The sequence below is a fragment of the Carcharhinus amblyrhynchos genome, chromosome 25, assembly GCF_965287045.1.
Source record: "Carcharhinus amblyrhynchos chromosome 25, sCarAmb.v2.hapA, whole genome shotgun sequence".
NCBI classification, from domain to species: Eukaryota; Metazoa; Chordata; class Chondrichthyes; order Carcharhiniformes; family Carcharhinidae; genus Carcharhinus; species Carcharhinus amblyrhynchos.
The window spans coordinates 16,740,871-16,755,205 of record NC_137348.1 but is presented as its reverse complement, the minus strand read 5'-3'; the positions used below and the strand labels follow the sequence as shown (position 1 = coordinate 16,755,205).

The 14,335-nt window shown below is 49.4% G+C and overlaps 1 protein-coding gene across 2 annotated transcripts in view; it reads left to right on the top strand.

The window, feature by feature from the left end:
* Positions 1–14,335, top strand: part of ralgps1 (Ral GEF with PH domain and SH3 binding motif 1) — a 710,183-nt gene that overhangs the window by 497,355 nt on the left and 198,493 nt on the right. For both annotated transcript variants that reach the window (XM_080211962.1, XM_080211961.1), the window contains exon 11: positions 6,769–6,862. In XM_080211962.1, coding sequence (XP_080068088.1) covers positions 6,769–6,862 — 94 coding nt within the window. The remainder of the gene's footprint in view (positions 1–6,768; positions 6,863–14,335) is intronic.

The following is a 14,335-nucleotide window of genomic DNA, read 5'->3' as shown; positions in this document are numbered from 1 at the left end:
CATGTCAGCGTGGGTTTCCCCCGAGTGCTCCGGTTTCTTCCCACAGTCCAAAGATCTGCTGGTCATATTAAATTGACCCTAGTGTCAGGGGAATTAACAGGGTAAATGTGAGGGGTTATGGGAATAGGGCTGGGGTAGGATTGTCATCGGTGCAGACTTGATGGGCCGAATGGCCACCTTCTGCACTGTAGGTTTTCTATGTGACCTGAGTATTACTGGGGGGAAGAAAAGACATGGAATGGAATTTTCCTGTACCTCCCGGTGCGGGAATCGTAGCAGGCGGGGGCAGACCACGCAAAGATCTGTTGACCTCTGGTGGGAATTGGCAGCCTTGAGGCGAGTGAGGCTAGAAAATCCCACCCACGCTATCAAAGGTTTCCATCTTAAGATAGCAGAAAAGAAAATGCCAACAATAAAAGCAAAAACAATTTATTTTGCATGAGAAGAGTGATTGGTTGGCCAGTGGATCCAGATTGGTAGAAGCGTTGCCATAGGGACTGCAGCAGGAAACAGTTAACATTTTGTTTATCATAATATCTATTTGTACAGTGAACAATCCATATAATGCTTCATTTTTTTGAAAAAACCTAGAAGCTTGTAGCGTTGATTAGTACATTTTAACCTCACAAAGACTGTTTTGAGAAAAATCTTTTAGTTAAACTAAAAACAAAAGAAATAGATGCAGGTATTGCCCATTTGGCACTGCGAGCCTGGGCTACCAGTCAACACCATCATAGCTAATCTGATTGTGGCCTTACTCCACTTTCCTGCCTACCTCCCAATAACCCTTGACTCCATTATTGACCTCAGTCTTGAATATATTCAAGAATATTATTTGTTTTGACACAATCATCTAAACTCCAGTGAATACAGACCCAACCTGCTCAACCTTTCCTCTGACCACAACCCCTTTTTCTCAGGGATCAGCCTAGTTAAACTTCTCTGAATTGATTGCAAAGCAAGTATACTGCTCTGTAAGTAGGGAGAACAAAAATGTACACAGTATTCCTGGTATGTCTCGCCAATATCCTGTGGAGTTGTGGCAAGACCTCCTTACTTTTATACTCCAGCCCTTTTGCAATAATGGCCCACATTCCATTTGCCTTCCTAATTACTTACTGTACCTGCGCGCTAAACTTTTGTGATTCATTTACAAGGATATTCAGATCTCTCCTTGCCACAACATTCTGCAGTCTCTCTCCATTTAAATCATATTCTGCTTTTCTGCAACACCACCTTTTACAGTGCAGAGGGAGGCCTTTCGGCCCATTGAGACTGCGCTGACAACAATCCCACCCAAGCCCTATCCCCGTAACCCCACATATTTCCCCTGCTAATCTCTCTGACCATGGCCAATCCACTAACCTGCACATCTATGCATTGTGGGAGGAAACCGGAGCACCCGGAGGAAATCCACGCAGATACGGGGAGAACATGCAAACTCCACACAGACAGTGACCCAAGGCATTTTCACAGCGTTTGGGGTGGCGTGGTGGCTCAATGGTCAGCATTGCTACCTCACAGCGCCAGAGACACAGGTTCAATTCCGGCCTGGATCACTGTCTATGTGGAGTTTGCAAGTTCTCCCTGTGTCTGTGTGAGTTTCCTCTGGGTGCTCTGGTTTCTTCCCACAGTCCAAAGATGTGCAATCAGGTTGATTGGCCACACTAAATTGACCCTTAGTGTTGGGGGATTAGTTGGGTAATTGTGCGGGCTACGGGAATAGGACTTGGGTGAGATTGTGGCCCGCACAGGCTTGATGGGCCGTCTGCACTGTAGGGATTCTATGATTGTTCGCCTTGTCTTTCAATTGGACACCAACCTTGACAACCTTAGTTAGACACGGACAGTGCATCCTTCTTATTGCATCTTTCACTTGCTTTAATTCTTACTATATTTTGAAAGTACTGTCATAATATTCAGATTCGAAAAAAGGGAAAAGTGCACATACTAAGTATCTGAAATAGTCATTTTGGAGTAAGCTTAGTCCATGTTTTGCACAGTAGGCTTTTGCCAGGTTTGCTGCTGGTTTCACTGAAAATATTTCACCTCCTTTTAGAAACTGCAGCTCAACCAGATATGCTATCCTGCACCAAGTCTCGCTTGTCCACACCTACATTCTCTCCCGCTCATTCAAATCTTCAGGTTTTTTACATTATTTTCTTCTTTCACACATGTGGGCATCGCTGGCTAGGCCAGCATTCTTGCTGCCCATTTCCAATCGCTTTTGAGAAGTTGATGGTGACTCACTGCAATCCATCTTTTGTAAAGACACAACCATACTGCTAGCAAGGAAATTCTGGGATTTTGATCCAGGGAAGGCATGCCCACATTGTTACAAGTCAGGATGGTGGGCGGCTTGGAATTTGTAGGTGGCACTGTTCCCATGCACTTGGTGCCCTTGCCCATTGAAGCGGTTAAAAGTAGGGGGTTTGGAAAGTGCAGTCGAAGGAGCCTTGATGAGTTTCTGCAGATGGTACAGACTGCTGCCACTGTGCATCAGTGGTGGAGGGTGTGAATGTTGAACTTGGTGAATGAGGTGCCAAACAAGCACTCTACTTTATCCTGGAGTCTTGAGTGTTATTGGAGCTGCACTCATCCAAGCAACTGGAGTGTATTCCTAACATTCCTGACTGCGCTTTGCAGATGGTGAACAGGCTTTGGGGAGTTCGGAATTCCCAGCCTCTGGCCAGCTCTTGTAGTCACAGTATTTACATGGCTGATCCACTTCAGTTTCTGATCCATGATTACACCCAGGATGATGATCATGTTTACACTCTCCATGTTCTTGCCCCTCTAATCTGCTTCTGCTCTATAACTCCAACATCGCTCTCTATTTCTTCACAAACTCTTTGTCTCTCCGACTTCAACCTCCTGTGCATTATACCCCCATTGGTAGAAATACCATCAGCCGCCCAGGTCCCAGTGTCTGGAATTCTTTCCCTGAGCCCCTGCCCATCACTCCCCTGCATGTCACTCCCTCTCCCTATCCCAAGAATTTGATTTATTATTGTCACATGCATTCGCATACAGTGAAAAGAATTGTTTCTTGCGCACTATACGCACAAAGCATACCATTCATAGAGAAGAAAAGGAGAGGGTGCAGAATATAATGTTAGAGTCATAGCTAAGGTTTAGAGGAAGATCAACTTAATTCAAGGTAGATCCATTGAAAAGTCTGATGGCAGCAAGGAAGAAGCTGTACTTGCATCAGTTGGTATGTGACCTCAGAATTTTGTATCTTTTTTCCGACAGAAGAAGGTGGAAGAGAGAATGTCCAGGGTGTGCAGGGTTCTTAATTATGCTGGCTGCTTTTCCGAGGCAGCAGGAAGTGTAGCCAGAATCAGTGGATGGGAGGCTGATCTGCATGATGGATTGGGACACATTCACAACCCTTTGCAGCTTCTTGCAGTTTTGGGCAGAGGAGGAGCCATAGTAAGCTGTGATACAACTTGAGAGGTTGCTTTCCATGGTGCACCTGTACAAGTTGGTGAAAGTCGTAGCTGACATGCCAAATTTCCTTAGTCTCCTGAGAAAGTACTTGCTGTCTGTCAGGAGACTTCAAACTGGCTGCTTGGCCCAGTTTTACGATATCATTGTTGTCGGAAGCCAAGAGATATCCTTTGACCGAGTGCCAGGTTCAAGCTGGCATTGGGAAAAGAGAGCTCTGTGCTGCGGAGGTTGTTGGTGAGCTTTCTTAACTATCGTGTCAGCATGGGGGGACCAGGGCAGGTTGTTAGTGATCTGGATACCTAAAAACCTGAAACTTTCGACCATTTCCACTTCATCCCCGTTGATGTAGACAGGCGCGTGTCCTCCACTGTGGTTCCTGGGTCAATGACTGTCTCTTTCTTTTTACTGACATTGAGGGAGAGATTGTTGTTGCCGTACCATTTCATCAGATTCTTTGTGTCATTCCTGTACTCTGTCTTGTCATTGTTTGAAATCCAACCCACTACAGAGGTATCATCAGCAAACTTGAAAATCGAGATGGAGGGGAATTTGGCCACACAGTCATAGGTGTATAAGGAGTATATTAAGGGGGCTGAGTACACAGCCTTGTGCGGCATTAGTGTTGAGGATGATCGTGGGGAAGTTGTTGTTGTTGCCCATCCTTACTGATTGCAGTCTGTGGGTTAGGAAATCTAGGATCCAGTTGCAGAGGAATGCAAGATGAAAAGTTGTAAAATGTTTAGTTCTGTGCTATCAAACAAGAATTTTATATCTGTTGAATTTCAAATTTCTCCATTAAAATCAAGCTTCACAAGTCTTCACACGTTTCTTTTCAATGTTTATGATATTTCAGCTTCTACTTTAATCCCAAGTGCATTGTAATCATTTAATCCATCCCCTGTTTTCACCCTTGAATATCGGTTTACAAGCTGCGCACTTCTCTTGCTGTCTGTCAGGAGACTTCAAAGTGATTGGCTGCTTGCCCCAACTTTACGATATCATTGTTGTTGGAAGCCAGGAGATATCCTTTGACCGAGTTCCAGGTTCAAGCTGGCATTGGGAAAAGAGAGCTCTGTGCCGCGGAGGTTGTTAGGTTCGCTGCAAACACCACCCCTGCTGCGTGTAAAACCCGGGCCACTATTTCATAGGGGTTATCGGGTTTCCTTTTTATAGCAAGCTGCAAACAATGATGTATTTGTGGGGGAAAAAAAGCACAAAAGCCTGACTATTGTATTGGAAGTAACGATTCCATGGTTGATGTGCCTTGGCACAGATTGGTTAGTGAATGTTTTTGACACCCTGGCTCTGAACAAAAGGAATTACCTCCTTTAAAGCTTTGTTTATACGTGAGGTCTACCAATATTTATTAATTTTGTTTTATTCATTCAAGGGTAATGGGCGTCACTGGCTGGGCCAGCAATTGTTGCCCATCCCTAGTTGTCCATGGACTGAGTGGCTTACTAGACCATCGCTGAAGTCACAAGTAGGCCAGGCATCTGAATAGGCAGGGAATAGAGGGATATATAGACCACCGTAGAGGCAAAACGTCTTTAGTTTAGAAAGGCATCATCTATCAGTGCAGGCTTGGTGGGCCGAAGGGCCTGTTCCTGTGCTGTGCTGTTCTTTGTAAAACGTTCAGAACTTTTTTTCCATCTCTGTGTGCTCACTTAATTAGAGCAGCTCAATTATAGGGTATCGTTTCTTCTCAAGCTATTATGAAAAAAATGATATTGATTCAGCCTGACAAAGGACACTTTGGCTGGAATTTTACCATCCCGTCCACCAGGGGAATCTGAGCGGGCGAGGGGTGGACAATGGGAAGGTCCCGTGATCTCAGGCGGGATTTTAAGGTTTCAGGACCTCTGCATAGTCCTCCCCCGCCCACTACAATTCCCGTGGCAAGCGTGTCAGAAAAATTCCACCCAAGGAGTCTACAGAGGGACTGAGGTAGGTTAAGCGAGAAAGCAAAACTTTGTTAGATGTGGGGAGAAAATAGAAAGTAGTCCAGTTTGGAAAGAAGAATCGAAAGGCAGAATATTATTTAGACAGGGAGAGGTGAAAAATTCTGGTTTTGAGCTGTTGCAAAAGGCTGAGTTAGGAACAGAAACTAGAAGCAGGAGTAGGCTAGTAGGCCTTTCAAGCATGCTCTGCACTTAGTCTTGATCGTGGTTGACTATCTTATTCAATACCCTGATTACACCCCCCTGCCTTTCTCCCCTATCCCTTGATCCCTTTATCCCCAAGAGCTATATCTAATTTCTTCTTGAAATCAGACAACATTTTAGCCTCAATTACATTCTATGGTAGTGAATTCCACATATTCACCACCCTCTGGGTGAAGAAATTCCTCTTCGGCTCAGTTCTAAAAGGTTTACCCCTTATCCTCAAACTGTGAACCCCTAGTTCTGGACTGCTACACCATTGGGAACATTCTTTCTGAATCCTGTCTAACCCTGTCAGAATTCTCTAAGTTTCTATGAGATCCCCATTCACTCATCTAAACTCCAGTGAATATAATCCTAACCGACTTAGTCTCTGCTCATATGATAGACTTGCCATCCCAAGAATCAGCCTGGTAAACCTTCCCTGTACTGCCTCTATAGCAAGGACATCCTTCCTCAGATAAGAACACCAAAACTGCACACAATATTCCAGGTGTGGCCTCACCAGCGCCCTATACAATTGCAGCAAAACATTCCTATTCCTATACTCCAATCCACTCGCTATGACGCCAACATGCCATTTGCCTTCTTTTACTGCCTGCTGCACTTGCATGCTTACTTTCAGCGACTGATCCACGAGGACCACAAGGCCTTGTTGAGTATCCACTTCTCTCAACTTACATCCATTCAAGTAATAAACTGTCTTCCTATTATTGCTACCAAAGTGGATAACCTCACGTTTACCCACATTATACTGCATCTGCCATGCAGATGCCCACACAATCAGCCTGTCCAAATCATGCTGAAATATCTCTGCACCCTCCTCACAGCTCAGCCTCCCACCCAACTTTGTATCATCTGCAAATTTGGCGATAATACATTTGGTTCCTCTTCCAGATCATTAATATGTAATGTGAACAGTTGGGGTCCTAGCACAGATCCCTTTGGAACTCCACTAGTCACTGACTGCCTATCAGAAAAAGGACCGTTTGTACCACGACATTTATGTTTGAGTGACACTCTGCACTGAGGACCTTGCATCTGATCTAAGCTTTCTTGATCAAAGAAAATATTCTTTGCAACTAAAAAAATTCAACTTGCATTTCTCACCGCGGTAATTTGACTAATTGTGATACATTACTTTTCTTCATAGACTATCTGGTAACGTTGCCCCACGTGCAGAAGTACTTGAAATCTGTACGATATATTGAAGAGCTGCAAAAGTTTGTCGAGGAGGACAATTACAAGTAAGTGCACATGTTTGTTTTACAACCGCACGGTGTTGAATGAAAGGAACTCATTGATTGGGGAAGTAAGTTACGTCATGCAATGCTCAGCTGCCAGTACACTTCTGTAGCTTATACAAGAATAAAAGGCTCACCAGGGAATTGCCAACTAACTTGGGAATAATGATTACCTTACCTCAGGGCCTGGACTATTTACAGTTTGGTAATTATGATGTTTATTGGAATTTTAGTTTGGATAAGATGATTTCATGAACCCAAGGTCAGAAGTGCTTTGACTGCAGTGCAAGCACACGCCAAAACTTTAAAAAAAGTGAAACTAAGTGTTGTAATTTGAACGTAATGTTTATGAAAAGCACTCTCTACTGTAAATATGTTCCATGCACAGACAAGCAGGGTCACAATGATTGTGGTTAAACACCAATAAAAGTAACAAAATAACAGAAATTTATAAAAAAAAGGTTTCTCCCGAAAACACCAGAAGAGGCTGGTTCCAGAATTACAAGAAAAACAAACATGATAGGTGACAGTTGTTTAAATGGAGGAGTTAGCTTTTCCCCTGTCCTGGCAGGGTTAGTTTGTGTGGGAGGCTGCTGTCATCACGTAGTAATGATCGTATTTTTAAGAAGAGAGAGCAGACCTCTTCATGCTATTAAGAGGCTTCAGGCAATCAGCAGACCACATCTAAACTTGCACTGTGTAAGGCACAGAGATGTGCTGTGTAATGTGGTTCTCAGTCTAGAGATTTCCCTGTACGAAGTATTTATCCCCCCATAGAGCTTCTTTGTGTACTGCAGACATTCAGTCTATAGTCATGTACTGCTGGGGTTTTAGAGATCTGTAACTAACACTGGGTAGATGTTGTCAAGTTCCCAATGGTCTCTGAAATAAGTTCATTCTTAAGTCCTCTGCTGGACCAGGCCAGACTGGAATTGGATCTGGGCTGGCTTTTCACCCCGTGTGACATGTGGAAGAACCCACAAGATGCAGAACGAATCCGAATAACCGTCTTAAATGGCATACGTTACAAGGGCAGCACAGTGGTTAGCACTGTTGCCTCACAGCGTCAGGGACCTGGGTTCAATTCCAGCCTCAGGTAACTGTCTGTGTGCAGTTTGCATATTTTTCCAGTCTCTGCGTAGGTTCCCTCTGGGTGCTCCGGTTTCCTCACTCCAAAAGATGTGCAGGTTGGTTGCGCTGGCCATGCTAAATTGTCCCTCAGTGTCAGGGTTAATAGGTGGGGTTATGGGGATGGTCGATGGTGCAGACTCGATGGGCCAAATGGCCTCCTTTTGCACTGTAAGGATTCTACGATTGGCTGGTTAACCCGCTGCGGCTGCTGCATCCCAAAATGGAACCGTGAACCTGGTTCATTTTTAAGAAGCAAGGTTTAAGGAAGTGCAGCTCGATATGAGGTGGAGTGGGACAAGCCAGTCAGTGTTTCGGAAGAGGATCAACAATATCTGAGTGAAAATGGGAGCAGCCGTCCAAGGTTACTCGCACAGAAGAGAGCGCCAACTGAGTGACAACTGGTTTACATCTGATGATGTAGAGTCAAAGGTCGGAATCTTATCACTGTTCATGCCAGCAGGATTTTCCTGTCCCGCCGCAGTGAACAGAGATTTGGCAGGCCACCAACTTCTCCGACCTTGCTGCAGTGGGAGCATGGAATGAACGACTGGTAAGATCACGCCCATAGAGTTTTACAGCACAAAAAGAGCTTGTGTTGTTCTTGGTGACACTTCCCATTGAGGTTACAATGGACGTATAACCACCATAGCTGTGGCTTCCGTCTGTGGCAAAGCAAATAATAGAACGCAGTGGAAATGCTATCAAACTGGCAGCAATTTTAACTTGAGACTCCTGAGGTGAACTTTCCCCATGTTCAGGTTCTCACTGCCCATTGTGAGGAGAGTGGACTTAAGGATTATATCAAGTCAGTTGTGATCTCATTGAATGGCAGAGTGGACTTGACGAGCCGAATGGTCTACTTCTGTTTCCACATCTTATTGTGTTTTGTTCCTTACTCAAGAGGCAAAGTTTGAACAGTGCAGTGGAGTTGCTCAAATCCACATCAGTGTCTTAAACACAGATTGAATACCCCGACTATATCTAAGACACAGTGGCACAGTGGTCAGCACATGTGCTTCACAGCACCAGGGAGCCAAGTTCGATTCCTGTCTTGGGTAGCTGTCTGTGTGGAGTTTGCACTTTCTCCCTGTGTTTGAGTGGGTTTCCTCCGCGTGCTCTGGTTTCCTCTCTCAGACCGAAAGATGTGCTAGTTAGGTGCAAGGGCCATGCTAAATTCTTAATTAGTGCACCTGAACAGAGTGTAGCAGCTAGGGAATTTTCACAGTAACTTCATTGCAGTGTTAATGTACTAGTGACATAAATAAATGAGAAGGTGGGGTCAGGATTTGCCTCTGGCCTCCTCATTGCTATCCAACTGTTAGCCAAAAGATAACCAGAGAAGCTAAAAATGGAAGTGGCAGGTTACTGAAATACAAGGTGCGAAAAGCTCAAATGACCCAATTTTTACATTGTATCAGATTCTGGACAGGAAACTGCTGAATACAAAAAAAAACCCTATTTATTTAGAGAAGAGGAAAATGCGTCGTTTCAAGAGCTAAGCTCCTTGAGTGTGCTCTGAATTTAATGAGCACAGATTTGCCCTGTCTGTGGAAAAAGAAAAGGAATTCAACCAATTTGCTTTGGCATCTGAAATTTACAGGAAAATGTTGGCTTTGAAGCGAGTATTTAAAAAAAAAAGCCGTTGGAAGGGATTTTAGGTTATTCGCACGTCCCTCTTCACAGAATCATAGAACCCCAACAGCACAGAAGGAGGCCATTCAGCCCATCGAATCTAGACTGACCACAATTCCACCCAGCCCCTATCCCTATAACCCCATGCACTTACCCTGGCTTGTTCCCCTGACACCAAGGGGCAATTTAGCATGGCCGATCTACCTAACCTGCACATCTATTTTTATGAACTCCAACTCCAAAACAACTTCTAATTCAAATCTAAAATCAAATATTGTTGAATTTGATCAAATAATTTTGATCTGAACACACAGCACAGTAATGACGTTATTTGACCAATGTTGTGCCCTCTTCTCCTCCAATTTCCAACCACTGTCTCGGCAACATTACGGGCGGGACGGAGAACTGCTAAAAGCCAGCAACCGGTCAAACTTTCCCACCTCGCCCACGAGGATGCCCGCCGAAAAATCCCGGCCCGGTTGCGGCTATTGCTGCGTCTGTCAGAGGGCATTGATGTTCGCTGGCACATGATGGGTTTCAGTGCTGCTGGGTGGCATGGCATTGGTCTCTGTGGTTTGCAGTTGGGCTGGGTCTGAAAATTCCATCCCACTGTGGAAGAAGATTCGTAAAGATGCACCTTCTCAGAGGTTTTATCTGTGGCTTATCTACGTCCAGAGGGATGTGGCCCCTGGAAGGGTAGGGGGTTTTAGTTCAGATAAGCAGCAGGCTTAGAGGGCCAAAGGGCTTGTTCTTGTGCTGTAAACTTCTTTATTCTTTGTCGCCTCCTTCCGTCGGGAAAAAGATACAAAAGTCTGAGGTCACGTACCAGCCAACTCAAAAAACAGCTGCTTCCCCGCTGCCATCAGACTTCTGAATGGATCTGTCTTGCGTTAAGTTGACCTTTCTCTACACCCTAGCTATGACTGTAGCACTACATTCTGCACCCTCTCCTTTCCTTCTCTATGAACGGTATGCTTTGTCTATATAGTGCGCAAGAAACAATACTTTTCACTGTGTACCAATACATGTGACAGTAATAAATCAAATCAAATCTCCATCTGGAACTAGAATCATTGTCCAGAAGATTGTATCTGGTTTGTTAAGGAGGCATTTTTTTTTGTAGCTTAATAGTACTTAATGATTCTCTTTGACAAAGAGAGATAATCTTTTGCTTTGACAAAGGGTCATCTGGACGCAAAACGTCAGCTCTTCTCTCTCCTCACAGATGTGCCGGACCTGCTGAGATTCTCCAGCATTTTTTCTTTTGGTTATGATTCTCTTTCATTTTAACTCTTTTCTTCCTTGTTCAGTGGGTTTGGCATTAAACAGCTGCACTTTAATTTTCTCAGAGTTTGTTGGCCTGCTGTAGCAGGCAATTTCCTTCCATATTTTCCTTTTTCTCTCCAGAGCTTTGTGCTTTAAACCCTTGCCTATGTCATTTGATAGAAAGCCACACCATGGAATAAAAGCAGCGGTGGCACAATGCCTCACAGCGCCAGGGGCCCGGGTTCGATTCCACCTTTGGGCGACTGACATTGTGGAGTTTGCACGTCCTCCCTGTGTCTGCGTGGGTTTCCTCCGGCTGCTCCGGTTTCCTCCCACAGTCCGAAAGGCATGCAGGTTAGGTGGATTGGCCGTGTTAACTTGCTCCTTGGTGTTGAAGGATGTCTGAATTGGGTGGCTTGGCCATGGTAAATGTATGGGATTGCGGGTTTTTGGCGGTGGTGGGGAAGAGGGGGGTGTTGTGCCTGGATGGGATGCTTTTTCAGACAGATGGTGCAGACTTGATGGACTGAATGGCCTCCTTCTGCACTGTAGAGATTCTGTGGTTCCAACCTGTAAAACTGGCTGTGCTTTTATCATTTGCCGATGTGTGGACTTGTGTTGCATCAGTGGTGATGTATATTTTGAGGTACTTCCCTATAGATATTGAAATATGGTGATAATGGTGCATTGATTCAGAGAATCCAAGTTGTTGTAGCAACAGGTAGCTCCACGTAAATCTTGTAGCTTGGAGCTAGAGTGATGGTGGAGTCTCCAATTTCTTTCCATCACAGACTGATCAGGAATCTCTGCCATTCTTACCGCCTGCCATGGGCACGTGCTGGGAGAGTTTGCTGATTGATACTCCCTCCACCTGTCTGGCCGTGTTACACACACACCTTCAAGTCCTGGGGTGGGACTCAAAACTGGAGCTTTTATCTTAAAGGCAGGGATGCTACCCACTGACTGGCAAGACTTCCTCAATGTCGGGATATGTCATTGTCTTATAAACGGGATAGTACGTTAAGGCCTGGCTCCTGGTCAGCAGAATGTACAGGATCTCACTGTTCAAAAAAAGTGAAGGGAATTCTCCTGCTAGTCTGGCCACATTCATCTCTCAACGGGTGTCATCAAATAAAAACAATGAACTGATCATATGTTCCACAGTGGGTAAATCGGATACGTTGTTTACCTACATAAGACCACTGACTGTGCGAGGCTTTTGCTGCTGTACTGCACCGGGGGTGGGGGGGAGCCCGGCACTTGTGTGCGGCTGGGGCAGGGTGCAGCACTGGGGTGAGGGGGCAGAGGGCAGCACTGGGGCGAGGGAGCAGGGTGCAGCACTGGGGCGAGGGGGCAGAGGGCAGCACTGGGGCGAGGGGGCAGGGTGCAGCACTGGGGCGAGGGGGCAGGGTGCAGCACTGGGGCGAGGGGGCAGAGGGCAGCACTGGGGCGAGGGGGCAGAGGGCAGCACTGGGGCGAGGGGGCAGAGGGCAGCACTGGGGCGAGGGGGCAGGGTGCAGCACTGGGGTGAGGGGGCAGAGGGCAGCACTGGGGCGAGGGGGCAGAGGGCAGCACTGGGGCGAGGGGGCAGAGGGCAGCACTGGGGCGAGGGGGCAGAGGGCAGCACTGGGGCGAGGGGGCAGAGGGCTGCACTGGGGCGAGGGGGCAGAGGGCTGCACTGGAGTGGAGAAACGCTGCACTAGAGGAGAGCGCCGCACTGAGGAGAGGGGAGAGGGCGCCGCACTGGGGAGAGGGGAGAGGGCGCCGCACTGGGGAGAGGGGAGAGGGCGCCGCACTGGGGAGAGGGGAGAGGGCACCGCACTGGGGAGAGGGGAGAGGGCGCCGCACTGGGGAGAGGGGAGAGGGCGCCGCACTGGGGAGAGGGGAGAGGGCGCCGCACTGGGGAGAGGGGAGAGGGCGCCGCACTGGGGAGAGGGGAGAGGGCACCGCACTGGGGAGAGGGGAGAGGGCGCCGCACTGGGGAGAGGGGAGAGGGGAGAGGGCGCCGCACTGGGGAGAGGGGAGAGGGCGCCGCACTGGGGAGAGGGGAGAGGGCGCCGCACTGGGGAGAGGGGAGAGGGCGCCGCACTGGGGAGAGGGGAGAGGGCGCCGCACTGGGGAGAGGGGAGAGGGCGCCGCACTGGGGAGAGGGGAGAGGGCGCCGCACTGGGGAGAGGGGAGAGGGCGCCGCACTGGGGAGAGGGGAGAGGGCACCGCACTGGGGAGAGGGGAGAGGGCACCGCACTGGGGAGAGGGGAGAGGGCGCCGCACTGGGGAGAGGGGAGAGGGGAGAGGGCGCCGCACTGGGGAGAGGGGAGAGGGCGCCGCACTGGGGAGAGGGGAGAGGGGAGAGGGCGCCGCACTGGGGAGAGGGGAGAGGGCAGCACTGGGGCGAGGGGGCAGAGGGGCAGCACTGGGGCGAGGGGGCAGAGGGCTGCACTGGGGCGAGGGGGCAGAGGGCTGCACTGGAGCGAGGGGGCAGAGGGCTGCACTGGAGTGGAGAAACGCTGCACTAGAGGAGAGCGCCGCACTGGGGAGAGGGGAGAGGGCGCCGCACTGGGGAGAGGGGAGAGGGCGCCGCACTGGGGAGAGGGGAGAGGGCGCCGCACTGGGGAGAGGGGAGAGGGCGCCGCACTGGGGAGAGGGCGCCGCACTGGGGAGAGGAGAGAGGGGGGAGAGGGCGCCGCACTGGGGAGAGGAGAGAGGGCGCCACACTGGGGAGAGGGGAGAGGGCGCCGCACTGGGGAGAGGAGAGAGGGGGGAGAGGGCGCCGCACTGGGGAGAGGAGAGAGGGCGCCGCACTGGGGAGAGGGGAGAGGGCGCCGCACTGGGGAGAGGGGAGAGGGCGCCGCACTGGGGAGAGGGGAGAGGGCACCGCACTGGGGAGAGGGGAGAGGGCGCCGCACTGGGGAGAGGGGAGAGGGGAGAGGGCGCCGCACTGGGGAGAGGGGAGAGGGCGCCGCACTGGGGAGAGGGGAGAGGGCGCCGCACTGGGGAGAGGGGAGAGGGCGCCGCACTGGGGAGAGGGGAGAGGGCGCCGCACTGGGGAGAGGGGAGAGGGGAGAGGGCGCCGCACTGGGGAGAGGGGAGAGGGCAGCACTGGGGCGAGGGGGCAGAGGGCTGCACTGGAGCGAGGGGGCAGAGGGCAGCACTGGGGCGAGGGGGCAGAGGGCTGCACTGGAGTGGAGAAACGCTGCACTAGAGGAGAGCGCCGCACTGGGGAGAGGGGAGAGGGCGCCGCACTGGGGAGAGGGGAGAGGGCGCCGCACTGGGGAGAGGGGAGAGGGCGCCACACTGGGGAGAGGGGAGAGGGGGGAGAGGGCGCCGCACTGGGGAGAGGAGAGAGGGCGCCGCACTGGGGAGAGGGGAGAGGGGGGAGAGGGCGCCGCACTGGGGAGAGGAGAGAGGGGGGAGAGGGCGCCGCACTGGGGAGAGGAGAGAGGGCGC